This window comes from Pygoscelis adeliae, unplaced genomic scaffold (genome assembly GCF_000699105.1).
Source record: "Pygoscelis adeliae isolate BGI_AS28 unplaced genomic scaffold, ASM69910v1 Scaffold14, whole genome shotgun sequence".
NCBI lineage: Eukaryota > Metazoa > Chordata > Aves > Sphenisciformes > Spheniscidae > Pygoscelis > Pygoscelis adeliae.
The window spans coordinates 4,611,442-4,631,687 of record NW_008825109.1 but is presented as its reverse complement, the minus strand read 5'-3'; the positions used below and the strand labels follow the sequence as shown (position 1 = coordinate 4,631,687).

The following is a 20,246-nucleotide window of genomic DNA, read 5'->3' as shown; positions in this document are numbered from 1 at the left end:
CTAACTTCCCCTCAGGGTAAAGTACATTGCTTCAGCAGTCATCACATACCCTGTCCGTACTGGGAGTGAAAGGCTACAGTAGGGAGTTGGATTTAATTTATTTTCATTAATTGAGCTTATTCACTGTGAGAAAATTGCTCATTCAGAGTCTTCCAGTAATAAATGAAATGTTTGAACTTTGGCCAGGTAGAAACTAGCTTATTGGAGACCATGTCCTAGAACATAGCAACTTTTTTTAATGATAGAGTAAAGCAATTTTCAGTGTACTATGAGTACATCAAAGGATTTCCCCCCTGCCCAGCTACATAGCAATGGGCTTCTGGTAATCATTTAGTGGAATACAGCGGAGAGAAGATAGGAATACATGCAAGTGAGGGATTCCGTGCCTAAAAATGTAATGAGATTTTTTAAAAATCTAAATACTACTTTAAATTTATTTTAATTGCAGCTGGGAAAGAGATCCTCCTGAGATATTATGACATTCCAGTAATTTTAAAGCAAAATGTTTAATGTACTTGGAGATACAAATCTAAAAATACTTGCAGGTACGCGAATATGTCAAAAGCATTTACCACCATAGCAGCCCAACACTTGGCAACTAACTTGCTTGGTAATGCCTAGTTTTGTTTAGGGGGGATGTTTTTGCATGTTTTATACATTGTTAGTATCCAAATTGTTCAGGTATCACTGCTAAACCAGAAGAGAAGTGCTCTTACATACATACTTTGGAAGATCTAAACTGGAGTTAGAAAATACAGTATTGCCTTCTTTTTTGTCATTTCCTCTAGAAGGGTTAGGCTTTCACTATCCATTTTGTTCCTTCAGAGATTCTGGACCGAGTTCATTCCTTGAAATTCAGGAGTCATTTATCATCCTCTACCTCTGTTTGCCCTAGCCAGATAAAATTACAAAATAACAGCTGCTGCTTGTCCTTTTTCCTCTCGATCCATGACCCAGTTCCTGAATTCCTCTGGGACTCCTGTGACTGTTAAAAATGTAGGTTATCTCTTGGTTTACTGCCCAGCTAATATGCATTTCCTTGTTGCTGTCTTCAATGGAGGAAGGTATTTTTGTTAGCATTTGTCACTTTCTGGCTATTTCCCATTGTTGATACAGATAGGAAAGAGTTTGGCCAGAACAGTGAGGGGCTATGTAAAAAGAATGCAATTGTTCATTACAATCTGTGTTAAACACATTAATTTATATGGTCATTTAAGAGTTAAATAAAGGCAACAATAAGGGAAGCTAAGAAGAAGTAAATGAAATATGAATGGCCGCTTGCATTAAAAACAAGGTGTTAAATCTGTATAAATTCCAGCACATCACTTCCCACCCCCCAATCCTTAAGTCTTGTGTCAGTCAGTTATGAGATACAGATGAGAAAACTGTAAATGGTGATGTAGGCAACAGTAGAAAGGTTTAATAAATATTTCTGTATTTGGAATAAAATGAAATGAAGGTGAGTCCTCTCCATACGAGATGAAGAGAAAGCGTAAGTTTTATTGATTTAATGAGGGCTATATGGTTACATTTGCACAAAGTAAATATTTTTAATTTAGCAAACCAAAATAACTTTCACATACACCTCCCCAAATTTAAAGAAACTAGCTGAAGAGGCATCTGAAGTATTGTTGACTTAAAAAAAAAAAAAAATAAAAAAAATCTAGGAACTTGGAGGGACTTCTAAGTGCAATTCCAGAACTTAATAAGTGAATCCACAGAATTGTAGAGTGGATGATGCTGATATTGATCCAAGCAAAGCAGTGGAACAGGATAAACAAAGTAATGTCAGTTTCAAAGAGTTTATGGAAAATGGATCTTGTCAAAAATAAGATTTGTTTGACTAGCTTACATGTCTGGCTGATAAAGCCAAGTGTATAAAATGCTGAGATATCTCCAGGGCATTTGGCATAGTAGCACATACCTTTTAATATTAAAAAAAATTATGCAGAAGGGAAAGGGTACGTATTCAATTAACTTTTAAATTGCTCACTGACACACTTGAAATTCATTTGATAACAGGGAGACATTAATGAAGGGGGCTGTTTCTGAGTTTATCTCCTGAGGCTGGTTTTTAGTCTAATGCTATTTAATATGTCTATCAATGAACTAGATGATGGTGATAAAATCTTTACTAGCAAAGCTTTCAGGAGATGATAAAAAGATTGGTACAGGTTACAGTTATGAATTGAATTGCTAATTAAATGTCCATTAGTTGCATGCAAGGTACATTTTTGACCAAAAGGCAGCCTGTACTTAAAAGGTGTAAAGCTTTTCCTTGAAGCTGAGAATCAACTTAGTATGACTTAATAGTCGCTGTTGATAGTTACCCTAGCAAAAGTCTTCTGGCAGGTCTGTGGCAAAAGAACTGGTGTCATCCATAGATACGTGCAAAACACGGTATGGAGTATAAACATGTTGATCTGTACCTTGCACTAGCAAGGCTACTACAGGAATACAGCATTTATTTCTGGTGTCCCTGCTCTAAGGAGGTGTAGTAGTTCTTGTGTGCCTCCTTTAACCTTTCTCTGCCTAGAAGCAGGAAGAGCTGAATCTGTTGACGTTTTCAGAGGGGAGGTTAGGGCTTAATAGGCATATGTGGGTTGCTTCCTTATAGAAACGATGGTGTACCCCAGCTTCTGGGAAGTTGTGTACCCTGTCTGCATGGCTAGAGTTGGTCAGTGGATGGTAGCTTTGTCCCTTCTAAAATAGGAATCTGACTTCCGTAAATCCTGATCTTTATGGGTCCCTTCCAACTCAAGATATTCTACGATTCCCCTATCACACAGGAAAATTACTGCCTGTCTTTGTGCACTTGTAAAACTTCAAACATTGGGCATTGTTAATAACATTTTCTTTCAGGTTTTCAGCTGTCAGTGAATAGTGAGGTGCCTCCAGAGAGCAATTCAGCTTGCTCAAAATCTGAATTGTCTTACGGAATTACAGAGATCTTAAATCGATCAGACTCTTAACTGAATCACTTGAAGTTTGAGTTCCTAAAATTAGTGGGATGAATCCAAGCCACTTTCGCAACTAAAACAAGTTAAGCATTGACTGTAATTTGAAATGTGTGTCTGAGGCTGCATTGGTGTGTTGTATTATTTCTGCTAGTTTTTCTATTGTAATTTGCAAAACAAACAAAAATTAAGGTGGTGAGTCAAATGCTCAAAAAACCAAAAGCCTGAATTTAGAATTTCCTGGCTGATGTAATGTAAGATTCTTTCTCAACCATTTTTAAAATCTAATGCAATGTGTATTATGAAAACACCTATGTAAAGGAAGACTATGTTTTCATAGGGTCTTGCCTGAAGTTGTATATTTTCGGTGTCTCAGGGTTGTGTGATGATAGAGAATTTATATAGGATACATCGTTATGAATTACTAAAAGTTGGAAGGTATTAAGTGTAAAGTCAGGAACTGCAGAAAGAAGATATATTGTGGTTAGTACAAATATTTACATGTTTCTTCTAAGTCTTTTAGAGAAAAAAAAAATGCCATTGTGCCAGGTGACATATGTCTCTGTATAGATACTGCATCAGCAAGATTCCTGTTTAGTACTATAGCAGTGTCCTCTGCTGCTCAAATTGACTACTTGGTAGTGGAAGCAAGTGGGTTCCCACCAAAATGGGGTTTGTTGCTGTGGTTCATTTCTATTTACCAAAGTAAAAAGGAATGCTGATACTCAAGAATTCCTGGTTCCTTAGGAAATTGAGTCTAGCAAATGCCAGTCCCGTCTCCTTCTCCACTGCTTTGTCCTTATTTCTGTCTCATTTTCCACATCCTGTATCTGTCTTCGTTAGCTACAAGAGTACCATGCTTTTTAACTTCTGCCATGTTGTGTATCCATCTTTAAATTGTGCTGCTTAATCAAACTTGATATGGAAACAGTGGGGACATTGAGAGACCTGGAAAGGTTTTCTTTACTCTGTCCCTTAACACCTGGGAGATGGGGCTGCAGGGAAAGCTCTGCTCAGTTACTGCAGCCAGAGGCAGCAAACATGGTTACCCCTCTGGGTGGAAGAGCTGTGAGGGGCTATGGCACGTTCACCATCACAGCACGTTTATAAAGCTGCCAAATTCTAAACAGAACTTCTAATGTTGCAGTGCTGCCAAATTTTCAGCCTTTCTTACAGAAATGACAGAAGGTATATTCCTTGTGTGACTGTGTTCTCTGCTAAATGGCATAGCCTTGCTCTAGACTATGGAGCTGAAATTCTCAATAATTAGTAGCTTTCACTTTTGTACTTTTGCAAAAATATCTTACTTTCTCAGAAAAAAAAACTCAGGAAAATACTAAATTTGTATCTCTAGCTGACTCTTAAATTCATGATGCCTGAAGCAGGCATCCAGCATGGAAAGCTGCAGGTGTTTCAAGTTTCGCCAAGTTGTGTGCAGCTGAAAGCCTTTCCCTGGAAAGAATCAGGCAGCTTTTGCTGTGAATGTCATTGTCCGCTACTATATTAGGTTCCTGTTTTTAGGGGTGAGCTTTAAAATCTGGTATAGCTTTTCAAAATAATTTCTGGTGGCTGTCTATTAAAATTGGCAGAATTTTCTGTTGTGGCAAAGCAGCCTGTATGCAGCATTCATTTTTTAAGAGCAGTTCTACTTTTTAGGGAAGTGTTTAGTAATACTAAGGATTTCTTCATAAAATGTGATGCTGCTTGATTTGTTAGCTATACAGGCCTGTTCCTGGCTAATTATTTCAGGCAGTTCATATCTTTTCACACTGTCCATCAGAGGTGAAAATCTTGGAGCTTTTTGTTAAAACAGAAACACCATTTGCTGGAATCTGGTGTGGATTCCAGTCTGGAATTCACACTGGATGGCCAGTGTGAAAAGATTTGAGTCCAGCAAATGATGTTTCTGTTTTAATAAATAATCCTTGGTAGATATTTCTGTGTCTCATATCAAGAAGACTTGCTCTGTTTGCCACCAACTCCTTGACTTGTCAGGAGCGAGCAGGTGTGTGATTAGGAGAATATCTTTGCAGAGCTTCTGCTCACTACACAAGAGTAATATCCTTAAGCTAAAGACAGGTAAATTTTAAGCATTCAAAGATAAATATAGTACGTAGAAATTGCTAGGTATCAGGACACAAAAGCAGGACAGATTTTCCTCTGTACATTTTGGCTACTGTAACTTGAACAGTTGTATTGAACTATGACTTGAATAGCACTTATTTTAGTTGGTCAAATTCTTCTAAGGTTATTGAAGACTGTCTCTTTTTAAACAACATCTAGTACCATAGTTAATATTTATCTATACTAAGAATCTTACCTCTGTGTGTTTTTCCTGTTAGCAAGCAGATCTGATCTCCCTGGGGAAAGTTGTGTTGGCTTTGGCTTGCAATTCTTTATCAGGAATTCAGAGAGAGAATTTGCAGAAAGCAATGGAACTGGTGACAATCAACTATTCCTCTGATCTGAAGAATCTGATTTTGTAAGTTTGCTTAATAAATCTTTTAAAGGAAATTACTACTTTTTTTTAAACATGCATCTAAAAATATCATTTGACATTTTCATTTGTAAGTAAGATTACAGATACAATTACTGTCATTGAGTTGTCTGCACAGTCAGTGCCTCATTAAACATAATATAAATTTGTTTGTATAATGTGTGTTTTCATGGTGTATCTAATAAAATCAATGTCCTTTCTTTACTAAGTGCTGTTAAAGCTCTTAAGAATTAGGAGCTTAAACAAAACAAGCATTTTAAGTTGTCTTCAATACTGGACTTCATTGCCTATTATCTACCATAGCAATATGCTAGTATTATCTTACAGTTTCAGAAGGTGTTGAGAAATAGGCACGTTGCCTTTTTGACCAAAGGGTTGAGCGCTAGTTTTTCTTGGCTGCATATTGTTTTGTGTCGTTCTTTAGTGTAGTCAGCCTTTCTCCTCTTGCAACCAAAGAGGGAAAAGTAGAAATCTGTCACCTCCCTCATTTGAAAAACAATTGCATGACAATCTGAATCTTTGCGTCTTCTCTCTTTTTGCTTATGTTCTTGCTGTTTGAGTGGGTGAACTATGCAGTTCCATGAAAGTACACTCCTATCTTGTATAAATAACTGACTGGATGTATACATGTAAGTTAACACACATGTTTTCTCTGTCAATATCTTTTTTCTAAGAAATGCTGCAATTGTCAACTTTGTGTATTAAATAGACATCAGGGGCAAATAGTTATAAAATCATAATAGGATAATCTCTCTGGCATATGCAGCATGTTTAAGTAATCTTTTTGGGGGTGGGGATATTTTGGCAGGTATTTGCTGACTGACCAAAACAGGCTTCGCAGTGTAAATGATATCATGCCTATGATTGGTGCACGATTCTATACTCAGTTGGATGCTGCTCAAATGCGAAATGATGTTATAGAGGAAGACCTTGCAAAGGTAAATCATTTAGTAATTCCTACAGGAAGACCTATAGTCAGTATTCCTACAGCTGTACCTTAAGAGGAAATGTTTTCTACTGTTTTTTCCATTTGTTTTAGCAACCTAGGTAATCTGTCTGCAGACTTGAGAACTTTTAAGCTCAAGGTATTGAAAGTACAAGAGCTCCGAGAACCACTAATTTTAGGATGTCCTCAGATGGGCTTTAACTAAAGTAACATCTTCATGTCCAACCAGCAGTCTTGGGGAAAAGATGTTCTTTATAGAATGGTTAAAACGTAGTATTCTCGGTAAATAAAGCCATGTATGTCATCACACACACGATCGTGTAGTTTGTGCTAGAGGTTATACAGCAACAAATGCTGCCTATAAATTCTTGGATAGATTTGGATTCCAGTGTCCATTTACTGATCTTGTACGTTTTCCTTTCCAAATGAATGCTAGATCATGGAGGTTAAAGGCTGCTATCCTCAGTTTCCCCGAAGTATGTGCCTCTTGCTGTGTGGGTCTGGTTAGTCTATCAAGTTCAGTCAAGGTATCAAGTGCTAGCTACAAAGGAAATACGTACTTTGTCCCATGTTAGTGTGTATTTGTTCAACAGGAAGGGGTGTCTGCTCATCAGAAGCCACTGATCATAGGATTTTCTAACAAGACAGAGATATATTACAGAAGGCTTTCATGATGCTGAAGATACGTGTAGGATAGGGTATTAAGTTTTGAAGGATTTAATCAAGGTCTGTGACTCCTTTCCATTACAAGCTCTCATTGAGAATTTTTTTTAAGAGGCAGTAGACCAATGGTTGGGATTCTGATGGACTGGTTCTCTTAATTTCTCCACCATTGGCTTGTTGGATAACAGTTTTTCCGTCCTTAGTGAAAGATACTGAAATCTATCAGAAGCAAAGAGCTGTAGAAGAGCAAGGCAGTATCTACTTTGGATGCAAAGCTCTAGATGACAGATTCCCACTCTGACAGAGTCAACCACTACTCCTGCTCTGAAGATGTTTACAATCATTTCTTGTTCAGGTGGCCCAATGTGCCTGCACAAATTTGGGACTTTTTCCCATAACAAAGATGGAGATTGTCTTGTAATCAGCATTAAGCAGTCTGCATTTTCAATCAGGTTGTTTGTAGCAGTTGCTTACCACTGGCAGGTGAGCAGAGCCACTACAAATCCAAGTTGTTGCGTAGCCCCCAGTTTGGCAATAGCTGTTTACCTGGCAGTGATAAATAACAGTTGCTAATTAGCTGTCGTACTATAACTTGTTTGTACTACCACATCCTCAGTAACATCAGAGCTACAGTATCCCTTAAATCTAGCCTGGTACCCTTGCTTCATTATCGCCCCAAAGCAGATGCTTAGGGGAGAATATTAGAACAAGACTAGCATGTATGATATTTTTCCTGGTATTCTCCAAGCACGTAGTCATCTGTAGCTTATGGGCTTCTGATGCTGGAAGTGGTTTGTACGTAGTTAATAACTTTTGTTTTCTTGAAGCCATGAATATTTTGTTGCTTACATTTCACACAGCAGTGACCCCATTACTCTATCCCTTTCCTTCCTCACCTTAATATTCCCATCATCTATATGTCACAGCATTCAAAGCCTCAGTTTTTCAAGTCCTCTAATCCACTCTGTAGAAGAGCTCCCTGCCTTACAGGCTACCAACCCTGCAGAGAGGCCACCTGGAGACTTAGTGCCAGTGTTGTTGCTCAGCTGTCTCACCATTGACTGGGAATCTGCAAGGCAGTGGCATTCACACAGATGTGGTTTGGGCTTTTGTGTATTTGACCACGTACCAAAAAATTATTTGGAGGTTGTATAGACCTCTGCTAGCTGGACAAGGTAAGTCTTCCCTGTCAGTCTCCAAGTGTAGCTACAATTGTGGTACAAGCTGTTCTGCTGTATGGTTTTAGACTGGTAATAGAAGTCTTGTAACCCATAGGTTGTATGAGGTCAAGCTATTATCACCTTGACCTACTTTATTTACCCAGCTGTGCACAGTAATCTACTCCAGACTGAATTCATTTGAAATCAATATGATCATGGATGGAATGAGATGCAGCTTAGCGTGAATAATGTTGGAGAGCTGGGCCATTGGAGAATATGAATAGTATCGGGAGAGAATCTTATTTTTCCTGCCAGCTTTGAGCAGCTTTTACTTACACTGTGGATTAATCTTTTGTTTAACGTAAGCTAGGATGTAACTCTTTTTACTGCATCCTAACTCATGAGGAAAAATGTATGAAATCAATTTTTCAATTGCATGTATTCTAAGCATCTATAATTCTGATGTTCTGTCTTTTGTGTGAGCTCGTTCTCATTGCTTTGTCTCTGTCACTGATGGACTCAGAATTTATACTGTTTTAAGACTTAAAGTCTAGCTTTTTTTGGAAAAACTTCTTCCAAAATTATATTTGAAATCAATTTGTAATTCGAATGTTAGTCTGACATTATTGTAGCTAAATATTTACTAATAATGGCCTACAAAGCAAATCTGAAAAACAAATCTGATAGATTGTGTTCCTTCTCATCTTTACTAGAAATAAGGTATTATACTATATACTTCTACAGGTCTTGATAACTGTGTGTATATATAATAACATATTCCTCCTTTTTTAACTTTTAACTTTTCTAACTTTTAACTGTATTTTAGCATACCTGTAAGTTTAGGCTGGCAAGAGACTAGACTTAATGTTTCCACAAAGAAATAGATTGCCTGATCCAGTTCCTGCTGGGGCAGCAAGGTGTCATTAGTTGTGAAATCTCCCCATTATAATTTGAAAATGAGGTGCTAAATTTAGTACTGGGCTACCGATACACAATATGATGCATTTGATCTCTTTCTGAAAAAAATTATACCCTCTTCTTAGAATAAATAAATCATTGTCATTAATAGTGCTTCATTGGCTGTATATCTTTTTGCAAATAAGTGTCTTAATTTTACGTTTCAGAAACTTTAATAACCTCTTTCTTTTTTTTTTAGGAGGTGCAAAATGGAAGGTTGTTTAGGCTTCTAGCAAAATTGGGAACAATCAATGAGAGACCAGAGTAAGAAATACTTGTTTTCATGGTGTAGAGTATGTAAAAGCCAGTTTGCAATGCACGGTTTCTTCCCTCATAAATTTAAGCTAAACATTTGCCCCTGAAGAAATGAGTATTTAAGAAGCCTTGAGAAAAACAAGATAAGCGACTCTGACCAAAATTTTCAATAAAGGAGAAGAGAAGGCTACAAATAGATATGCCAAAGTTGCTTAATTTTTTTCGTATGGTTTCTTAGAGGTCTCTTGTGAGTGACAATAGTTTTTGAGGAAATCATAGCTTGCTTTAACTGTAGCAAATAGTGTAGATATTGGTTTTAAGCTAGTTAATTTTCAGCTTGTTTTTATCAACTGCTACATAAAAATGAAGTGTTCATGGTCTGTTTTCCATCCTATTGAATAGTCTTGGAGTTGTGCTTGTAATGCTGGTTTCTAACATTTACATGTTAAACTTGTTGAAGATAACTCTTGCTTTCTTCCATTACTTTTCTGTGGGCCTTTGGTAGGCATTAGCTTCGGGTACTTCAGCTGAGAAACTTTGAATATATTATCTTCTGTTTGTGGCAGAGGTGAGACTGTAATTTAACTGCAAATTATAACAGGTAGCTTAGCAGAGCAGTAAGATTACTCAGTTTGGATTGAAGAGTCATGTATATCTGTGGGTTTTGATTTTTCTTAACTTTCTGAGCTTTAATATGAGCCTTTGTTTTACACCAGGTTTCAGAAGGACCCAACGTGGTCAGAAACTGGAGACAGGTATTTACTAAAGCTCTTTCGAGATCACCTTTTCCATCAGGTGACAGAAGCGGGTACTCCTTGGATTGACCTCAGTCACATTATCTCATGTCTTAACAAGGTACACTGTACTTGGGTTAGCTTTTAAAAATTTGTTTGGGTTAAATTTCTCTAAAATAATATTCCACTTCAAAGCAAGTTGGCATTAGCACGTTAATTCTGTTGATTTAACTGATGGTTGTTTTCCCCCTGTTTTGGATGAAAACAATGTATTCACTAAGCTAATATTCAAACATTTATGGATATTTTAAATAAACTTAGTACATTAAATTTCAAACTTGGAATTCAGTAATATAGCATGAGATACAGTATTTTCATCTAGAATGCATTGAATACTGTGGATAAGCAATGCTGGTCCCTTTATGCTACTCTGGTCTTTCAACACAGCATAAAGGATCCATAAAACCCCTTTAACTGGGAGAGTTTTCTACTGATACAGTTATCACAGAGGATGGTCATAAGGCGAGAGGATCCATTCCTAAACTGTGCTGACCAGAGTATGAGACAGGAGGGAAACTGCGATAGAAATTTGTGCAAAATCCTTACTATCTAGGACAGTGCTGGAAAATTTCTGACTTACAATGTTAAGTTCACTTCTGATAACTCCCCTAGCCTCTCCAGCCCTTCATTTTCCAAGGTTGATTTAACAAAGCTATTTGCAGTTTTCCAAGAGCTGCACCACTAGCAAAATTTTAGCTGAGCACTCTCATGATTAACAGCGGGAGACGTGTGAGAGACCACAAGATCTTCAGCAGTTGTAGAACTTGTCATGCTCCATAAGTTAAAGTACATGAGCTGATTTTTTTTTTATTGGCAGATCAGCTTTCAACTTATTTTACATTGTTTTGCTGAACCTCAGTAATTTATAGGATACTAAGATGCTACTTCTTCCCTTTTTTTTTTTTTTGGTAGCTGTTCAGTCATTCCACTCACTCTGTAGAGAATGGTGATGCAGACACTGACAATATTCAGTTTCAGTGGCTAGTATTTTCTTTTCTAGGATTAGGATGGCCAACTTTCTCTTCCAGAAAAAATTGAATATATTCAGATGCTTTGACATGTAACAACTGACTTAACTACAGTTAAACCTTTTTCTAAATTGTCAGGGCTTTTAATCTCCTGTTAGACCACTGCTGTGCATTTCTTTAACCTCCTTTTTATCTTTCTGGCTGGTGTCTGTAATCACTTTAAAAAGGACATTAAAGGGATTGAGGCTAAATCAAAAAGAAAGCATGTTGATATTCAAATAGGCAGTGAAATGCCATCATGATTTGAAAGCAGTGACCCGTACAGTACTGTAGCAAGAGGGGACAGTCCTGAATTCGTAGGTCAGGTAAGAGACGGTGTCAAAGAATGCCTTGTTCTATAAATGTTCATGGCTTACCCTTTTAAACAGAGGCTCTTCTCTTCTGTGGTTGTGGGCTCAGCACACAAAAAATGTAAGGCTTACAGAACTCTACTTTGGAAATACACTCTGAAAAACACTTCTGAAACTGCGGTGTGTACTAGTAGAATTGGTTATCTGGGCTTTCTTGCTACACTCCAAAAGCATTCCTTTTGAATGAAAATTACTCTATTGTTTAAAAAAAAACCCCTTTTTTTCAAAGTGGTGTTTTGGGGATCTTTTCAGCTGAGATAATGATTTATGCCTCTATAGGAGGAGAGAAAGCAAGCCATAAATACTGATGTTTCTAGTTAGCTGTGTGGCTTTCTTAATACAGGTCTTCCATATCCTACATTCATTGAAGTAATTCACTGATTTCTTGTATGATGCTAAGGGAACAGTAGACAATATTTCACAAACAACTTAATTGTGATAATATTTTGTAATGGATGTTGGAAGAGACTTGTGGTTTTATCCTACTCTACAGGAATTAAAAGCTAATTGGCTTGCTTTTGTCCTTCTAAAGCTATTCACAGAGCAGGAACTTTAAATTTGGCAGGTTTCAGCTTTTAAGGTTATGCTCAGAACATTATTTTAGAAGAAAAATGCAAGAAATTTCTAACTTGCTGTGTTGCTCCAGACAGCAGCTAGCGGAACATCTCAGTGACAAATTTAATTGTTGTTCTGCTCTTCAGTATGACATTATAATACATTTACTTAATTTTGCTGGGGTTGTATTTCCAAAGATTGTCTCAATAGTGTCATATCCCACTTGTCTCTGCCCCACCTTCTGTATTGGAACAAGAAAGTTTGTAGTGTCGAGTATTTGGAAATATCAATATATCGACTAAAACAGAGCTACAAAAGTTTTGCATTATAAGAAAGTCTGACAATTCTCCATTGATGAACATTTCTTGCAAAGTGAGGAGAACAATAAGATATAGTGCTGGAAGGGACTTCAGCATGTAAAGTAGGATATTCCTCTGTTCCAAATCAGGATTTAGTAGTGCATCTCTGAAGTACATAGTGTAACATACAATTTTTTAATATCGAATTTGAGAAGTCAGAACAAAACATGAAAACAAATGTGGAACAGACTTTAATCTTTAACCCTGAATTATCTATATGTTTATGGATTATAACTAGGTAATCTTTTGGTTTGGTGGGTTTTTTGGTGGGTTTTTGGAATTTTGTTTGTTTTCTTTTTTTAAGAGTAAGGGATGAAATGTACCATACTGCTTAGGAACTAGTTTGTTTCCAGCACTGCCAAAAACATGAGGCGTGGGTTTCTGCTGGTTGTCAGACTACCTGGGGCTGGTCCATCCATTATTTCATTTTAGAGTGGGCAAGAAGTAATTTACCTACCCTACATGGAGGCTTATGGATCTTATGTGCAAATGTAATGTCAAATGTTGTTTTGTTCATCAGGAGCTATATGGAAATATTGCTAGGCTTTCTACACAGGGGAAGATAGCATTGCAGGATTATTAGCTTTATGGAAAGGGAAGAAAACAATGGTAACCTAGTCCAAAGGTCTGGAATGTCCATCAGGTTAAGACCAAAATGTCTCGATTTTTTGGCAAGTACACTGTTGTGGTGCGATTCGGATCCTTCCTTTCTGTGGTGTTAGCAGATTTGAACTGCACCACAACAATGTACTTGCCAAGAAATTGATTGCTTTTGTTATTGGGGAAATGTTTTGCCATTTCTTTCACACTTCTTTTATTTTATCTTTTGCATTCTTGTTACAGTTAGATGCTGGTGTGCCAGAAAAAATAAGCCTCATTTCCAGAGATGAGAAGAGTGTACTTGTGGTAACTTACAGCGATTTAAAACGCTGCTTTGAAAATACTTTTCAAGAACTGATTGCAGCCGCAAATGGTCAGTTGTAGTATTTGCTGAAAGCATGCAGGACATTGCTGAGGAACTTAACCAATAGCAAATTGCACTACAGCTGAATTGTTGTTGTCATCTCATTTCACATTTGGGAAACAAACAGGAGATGAGCAAAGCTGCTTGCACTTCAGTCAGGTACACTGTTACTTGAAGGGAAGAATGTTTCACTTATCCTAGAGCTAAGGCTGCCATTGGAAGCTTTATCTGTGAAGAATTTATTTTAGATTAAGGAACACATCAGGTGCATGATGTTCCTGCTTTTATTTTTTCCACTTGTATATGCACTAATTTTAATTTTTTTAAGACTTTTCTGATCTCTGAAGTTTTGCCACATTGTATACTTAAGGGAAACTCTTTGCAAGGACATTTCTGGGATACATTTTTGTCACTGAGGATATAGCAAAATTTATTCATTTTTGATATTATTTGCACCCAGAATAGCATAAAGGACCAGGTAAATAATTTAATAGAAATTGTGTTCTATTAATGACTGTTTAGTTCGTAACCTCTGTAAAAGTGTGTTGTATGCAAGCTCTGTATGCCACCCACTGTTAGCTCAAAGAAATGTGAGAAGATGAAACTTTGTAAAACCAGTCAAGTGAAGTATCGGTGAATTGACAAAAAAGGAAAGAAAGTCCCCTGTCATTTGATTTAAACTTTGTCTAAGCAAAGTGACGAAAATAGCGTAATGAAAAACATCTATAATTTTAAGGAGCATATCAAACTTGCTCTAAACACAACCAGAGCCTTTTAAAAACTGTTTGTATGTTTTCCTGCTAGTCAGAAGCATTTACATTTATGCAATTTTTTTAATAGATTTTTTTTAAAGAAATTGTTTAAATGCCTGAAGTTTCAGGAGTGTATTACTTTAGGTTATTTACAGTATAATTTTTGTATAAAGTTCTGTTCTTTGAACCACAGCTTTATTATGGTACGCTACACTGGATACAGATACAAAGACACTGTTAAAAGAAGATTAACTAAACACAGCAGTTGTCTGGCATCAAGAGCTTTTCAAGTTTTACAGCCTGAATCTGGAGGGATAATGATCTGCTGTGCCTTTGCAGTCACTGCTTAGCCCAAAGTAATATTACTTTTGATAATACTCAACACATGAATATTCCTGAAGTAATTCAGTCTCAAAAGTCTGGAATTTTCCTCCTCAATTACCTTTCCAATATTTGGACATGCAGTTGTCTCCAAACTTGGGTATTCATGGGATTTCTAGTTAAACACCTACACTTTGATACTGAAGACTGCCAAATATGTAGGAATTTCCTTTCTTAAAGCAGTAGTGAAGACTGTATCTATCCTTTCCCAGCACTGAATGTTTTAATAGCACTGGGTGCTCACCATGAAGAAAATGTGGAAACTCAAAAGGTCAGGACAGACTCTAAGCACTTGCAACTGATGTTACTGACATCAATTTTAATAATTCTCAATATTTGTAGTTTTCAGAGAAGTTTTTAATATTTCTCTGTCCACTTTTATAAGCTTTAAAATGATTCTCCGCCTTGAGACTTGCATCAAGAAAAAAGCAACTCTCTTCACATCGAAAGCTTTGAAGACTAGGGACATGCTTTACACATTTTAGAAAATGTGGTTGAATCCACATTAGGTAGCATCAGTTGTTGAGTTTAAAAATCGATTATTGTTGCATTTGATCGAATGAATTTTAAAAGTAACGTAATGTTTAATATTCAAACGATAACAGTTGCCAGAATGTTCTTTTTAATATAAAAGGAACAGGAACTTTGAAAAGTGAACATGCAAAACAGTCTTTTATCATTAGCTCATGTATTTGAGGAAGAGCAGCTGTCTTTTATATGTTTTTTGACAAATCATATTGTAATTCTTTTGTACAAAAAAGAAGTACTTGTATTCTAGAAGAAATATGAAATGCTTAATTTATAAGCGGGCTGAGGTTTTTTCGAGTATTGTTTTCTTTGAAAATGAAAGGGGATCATCCGTTCAGTTGTGGGGTTTGGGAACCTTTGAAAATTTAATTTGTGGACCAATATTTTGTGAAAGTGTAAGGCAGGGGTAAAATAGGGCTTGAATTCTCATCCTTTTTAGACCAGCAAATCACCCTCTGCAAGACATGTCTAAATTGCAAACCTGTGTGTATTTGCATAATGTCAGTTTGCTTCAGCCCCTAGTAACCTCAGGACTTGGTTTAAAAATAAAAAGGTAGACAGCTAATAAGTTTTCATACGTAATGTCAGCCAGAAAATATTTGGTGTCAGGTAATACATAAAATAAAAAAAAAGTTGAGCTTTGTTTTCTATTTATTTCATTTGGTCTGTATTTGGGAATGATTTGAACAGTCTAAAGTTCAGCTTGGGTGTTTTTTTGGGGAGAGCCCTTCTACCCCATTTTAATTCTATTTAGAAGGTTGTCCTAAAGTTGTAGTTTGATCCATTCATAGGAAGAACTGTGTATCTGTACTTAGAAAGAGCCACCAAGATGTGCCCTCCCAGATGGGAAATTTAATTCTGACCTTCCTATTTTTTACAGCTAAAAGCACAGAAGGGACAACCTTTGAAATCATCTGATGTTGGTCATTTTAATTTTTGTACCTGTTTTAAATTCTGTTGCTGTATTTACTATATTGTAAATATTTTGTTGAGGGTACCTGTGTATTTTTGATTTGCCCTTGTTTCAGTAATTCAGGTGTCAACTGCTTCCCCTAAAAAGCACCAGTATGTTAAGTTCTAATGTCATGATCCCAATGTGTTACTCATCTTTAATCCTGTTTTCATTCTTCATGTGTACAGCAGTATTTTTAATAAAGAATACCAGAAATAACGTGGCCTTATTTTGACAATGTGAAGTTCTCAAGTTGGATACAGGGCTTTTCAACTTTGGTGCTGGAATTGTATTTCATTCTATCATATTTCTTTTGTATTCACTCTGCAATTCAGAGTTTAGACAATCATGAGTCACAAAGCGCATTTAGTGCTTGCCACTTACAGTATTTCAGATGTCCTAAAACTTAGAGATGTTGTTGTCTGGAATCGTACTAATACACATTTCCTTAACTCCCAAGTCAAGTCACATCTGCTTCTGTCAGATCAGGTCTGCTTTACTAGACAAGCCCTAATTTTGAAAACTCTATTAAAGTACCCTTACTTTCATGTTTATTGAGCTTTTTTGCCCAATAACAAAGTATATTAATTTGAGAATTTGCTTGTGGAGTCATTGACAGCTTTATTTCCCAGAATTATTTTTCTGTATGGTTAAGCAGCAAAGGTGAGGTGATTTACTGGTGGGGTAAAATCTCCTATACCCATCCAATCCTGACCATGCTTATGTGATGTGAAATTTTGTGCAATATATGTGAAATTGTCAATACTCCCTGCATACGTTTAACATGGAGTCATTATCCTTTAAATTACAGTGCTTTAGAAATTTTATTACATAAGCTGCAGTAAGCTTGATTGATGCACTTATCTAGTCTCCAGTTTCCTTCTTAGTAAGGTGCAGCAACAGCTACACAACTGCTGTGGCAGTAGGCGATCCCATTACGTTCTGCCTCCCCAGAGAAAGTTTCATCTCTGCGTCCTTCCAGCACTCGTGTGTAGTTTTATCTGCAGCGTGGTTTGGAGATCCCATCAGAATATAAAATGCTGTATACCACAGAGCACTCAGCTGAACATCTCTGTGGAGGTAGCATCCCCAGCTTCTGATAGATGGGGCGGGGATGTGGAGATTCTCTGAAGAAGAGAGAGCATCTACCAGGCCTAATGTGCTAGCTCATGTCCTTTCGTCTGTACCACATCTTCTAGCTGCAGCAGTTACCGGGCGTGGGGGGCAGTTGAATGGATGTTCGTCCGTAGGTTGCTTTTTCTTCCCCCCCCACCATGAAACCTTGCCTCTCCCAGAGGCAGAGTTGAATTTTTTTGCTTCTAGACAGCAGTAAGCACTTCTTAGATATGCTGAATCTGGGGGATCTCACTTACACAGGGAGCGGTACGAGTGTCCATCACCATATCCACTCTTTTGTGTGAGAAGTGTGCCTTCCGTGCAATTATTCCATATTCTTCTTTGCTCACAAAACTGGCCCATGGGATGGATCGTTTGTGTTAGTGCTGCCCAGTGCTGAATCATCTGCTGCAGCAGTCTCTGACACTGGATTAACTAGTTTGGCAGAGCTCTGGATTCTTTCAAAAGCAAACTTTATTATATGAATTTAGTAGTAAAATACATTATATGAAGACAGAAAATGCAAGACAAAATAAGAGTTATTCACATCTGAAGAAACTTAGGGGGTTCATATAAAAGTAATCTTTGTAGTCCAGTTTTCTTAAATATTTATGCACAAAAAGCATATTTATATATTTACATTGTGCAAACATTTCCTTTGAGATGCATCATCCCATAACTGTTTTTACTCAATTGGAGTTAAGAAGTGGTTCTTAAAACTTCCTTTTGTTTTGATCAAGATCAAATATACTTTACCAGCAAAGGACAGGGCAATAGATACTTAAAACTGATGATCTCTTGACCAGGAAGATCTAGAATTGATACTTAACTTGGAAGTAGCGGTACATATTTCTTTTACTTGAATATCCAAGAACATTTTTCTTTGCAAGTATGCAAAAGGTCATTTGCCTTTAAGTCTGTTAGTGGGTTAAAGTCATAGTTCCTAAGCTGAGTTTTAAGAGGTCAGAACCATATTATATGTAGCTTTTTTGTTAATATATATTTATAGTGGACCACGAGAAGCTGAGATTGGGTAGTAGCTGTTGATTTGGAAGATGTCAGCGCTACTGTATTAATGGCCAACTCATTTCAATGTGGCATTCAGAGGTGAAAGGGGATGGTGCATCCTTACACTTCTCGAACAAAGAACATTCATGCCCTTTCTGAGATGCTATACAAAAGTCTGTTGCAAATGAATGATACATTTTTATTCCTGTACATATATACTGGTAACTAACCTGGAAATTCAACTGTCTTCATAGAAAAGCTGCCCTAACTTTTCAAGGATATTGCCTTGTCATTTCTAACTAATCTCTTCAAACTCTCTAGTGATCAATTAATTTAAAGTATATGCAGTTTAGTAGCCATCCTGTCCTTTCAGACAGATTCCCGTAAATAAAATATAATCAGTGCAGTGTTAGAAGGTCCATGAGGTTTTGTGGACAGAGCTTGGCTTTAACATACCTGGCTTGAGGTTTGGTTCCAGTGTGTGTGTGTTGGCATACTGACAAAGTGCAAAACTTTGAATTATATATATATATGTATAATCAAGAATATATACTTGATTTCAGCAGGCTTGTCCAAACTAAATTGATCTGTATTCTCTGTTGTTGCAGCCATGGCTCTGATCTATAGTTCTCCTATAGAGGAGAACTAAGATCAGAGCCATGTTGTTTGTTGCAACACAAATTTGAAATTCTTGCCTTGCAAGACTCCTTGCCGCATTTGCCATCCAAAGCAGTAAGAGCTGTATAATGCCCCATCCCCAGCTAGCTAATTCAACTTCCCCGGAGCATTAGCCTTTCCTCAAGTTTCTCAAAGTAGAGTTTTCACTAAAAACTGTAGAGCGTGGTCTGTTTCTTGTTTCTCTCTTCTCAAATAATCCTTTATTTTCCAGTGCTACACAGGCCCCAGCAATAGGGTGCAAATCCCCCAGTGCCTGGTACGAGCTCCCAAAGGCTCCCAGTTGCCTCTCCCGACTAGGACCCGGTGCTGCACCCGAGTCCGAGCAGAGGCTGGGTGACTAGAGCATGAAATACCATCCTGCTGCCAGGGACCAAACAGTGAACTGGTTTTCTCTGTAATTATGACCATCCAGGTTTTCAGAAGCACTGGGCAATTTTAGTGGCAGCTGTTGGTGTTCAGCATTTGGGAAAGTCAAGGCCTAAGCATTAGTATTTTGCTATATTTTGTGTATGCTTGTTGCAGTCTGTAGAAAAGCAGATCACTGAGATTAAGCCAATGATATCTTTTTAAATTTTAGGATAATTAAAATTATTTGGGTCAAAGTTTTTAAACTGACAGTGTTTCAGAAGAACCTTTTTGGATTAAATGCTTATTTAAATCTTGGTCTAGAAGTACTTAAACGGGTGGCTGAGAATAAAGGACGACGGAGTTGTAGTCAGGAGGGGGAGAAATTTTCATTTTCTCCAGCACCGTGTTACCGTATGTATATCTTCGCTTGGAGTCACTGAGCTGGTCACAGCTGAAACTGCAGAAGCTTCTTGGCTTGGTTATTCCAGAAAGCACTGACTCCTTGCTCCTGCTGGCACCTTTCACGCTGTAACAGAGCAGCGTCACTGTTAGTGTATTTAACATGCACGGGCGTTTGTTTTAATGGCTTAAGCAAAGCCACTTCACAAGAAGCAGCTTTGTTTATTCTCAGATGATGGGGCTGGCATTGATGCAGATGGGATTGCTCAATGGGAGAGCAGAAGGGAGGACTGAAAGAGCCCTCCTGTGTCCCCCTCGAGTCCCGTACTGAACAGAGATGCTGTGACTGAACATCACTATGAAGGTGCTTGTGTTCATTGTAAGTATTAGAGTGTTGGTAAGCATGGGGAGTACTTGATTGCTTAGCCTAAGGTCTCATTGCTCATTTGTGGCAGGTGCCGGGGAGTGAAACTTCATTGCAGGGCAAAGTAGTGTGGAGTGTCTGGCATCTGTGCTGCTGCTGGGCTGTGCTGTGCATCCCCATAGGGTCCCCACGCTTAAATGTTCTTCCTAAGGGAGCTGGGGGTCTTTTGAGCAGG

At 37.5% G+C, this 20,246-nt stretch overlaps 2 protein-coding genes across 2 annotated transcripts in view; one reads left to right on the top strand and one right to left on the bottom strand.

Annotated features, from left to right (window-relative positions):
- PAN3 (PAN3 poly(A) specific ribonuclease subunit) overlaps nucleotides 1–16,313 on the top strand; it is a 78,019-nt gene extending 61,706 nt beyond the window's left edge. Inside the window, exons 16-20 of the mRNA XM_009327749.1 lie at nucleotides 5,300–5,439; nucleotides 6,263–6,392; nucleotides 9,380–9,444; nucleotides 10,152–10,290; nucleotides 13,365–16,313. Coding sequence (XP_009326024.1) covers nucleotides 5,300–5,439; nucleotides 6,263–6,392; nucleotides 9,380–9,444; nucleotides 10,152–10,290; nucleotides 13,365–13,505 — 615 coding nt within the window. The 3' untranslated portion in view covers nucleotides 13,506–16,313. The remainder of the gene's footprint in view (nucleotides 1–5,299; nucleotides 5,440–6,262; nucleotides 6,393–9,379; nucleotides 9,445–10,151; nucleotides 10,291–13,364) is intronic.
- Nucleotides 16,314–18,902: 2,589 nt separating this feature from the next.
- The window catches only part of FLT1 (fms-related tyrosine kinase 1), a 98,608-nt gene continuing 97,264 nt past the window's right edge, over nucleotides 18,903–20,246 (bottom strand). The window contains exon 31 of the mRNA XM_009327748.1: nucleotides 18,903–19,774. Coding sequence (XP_009326023.1) covers nucleotides 19,576–19,774 — 199 coding nt within the window. The 3' untranslated portion in view covers nucleotides 18,903–19,575. The remainder of the gene's footprint in view (nucleotides 19,775–20,246) is intronic.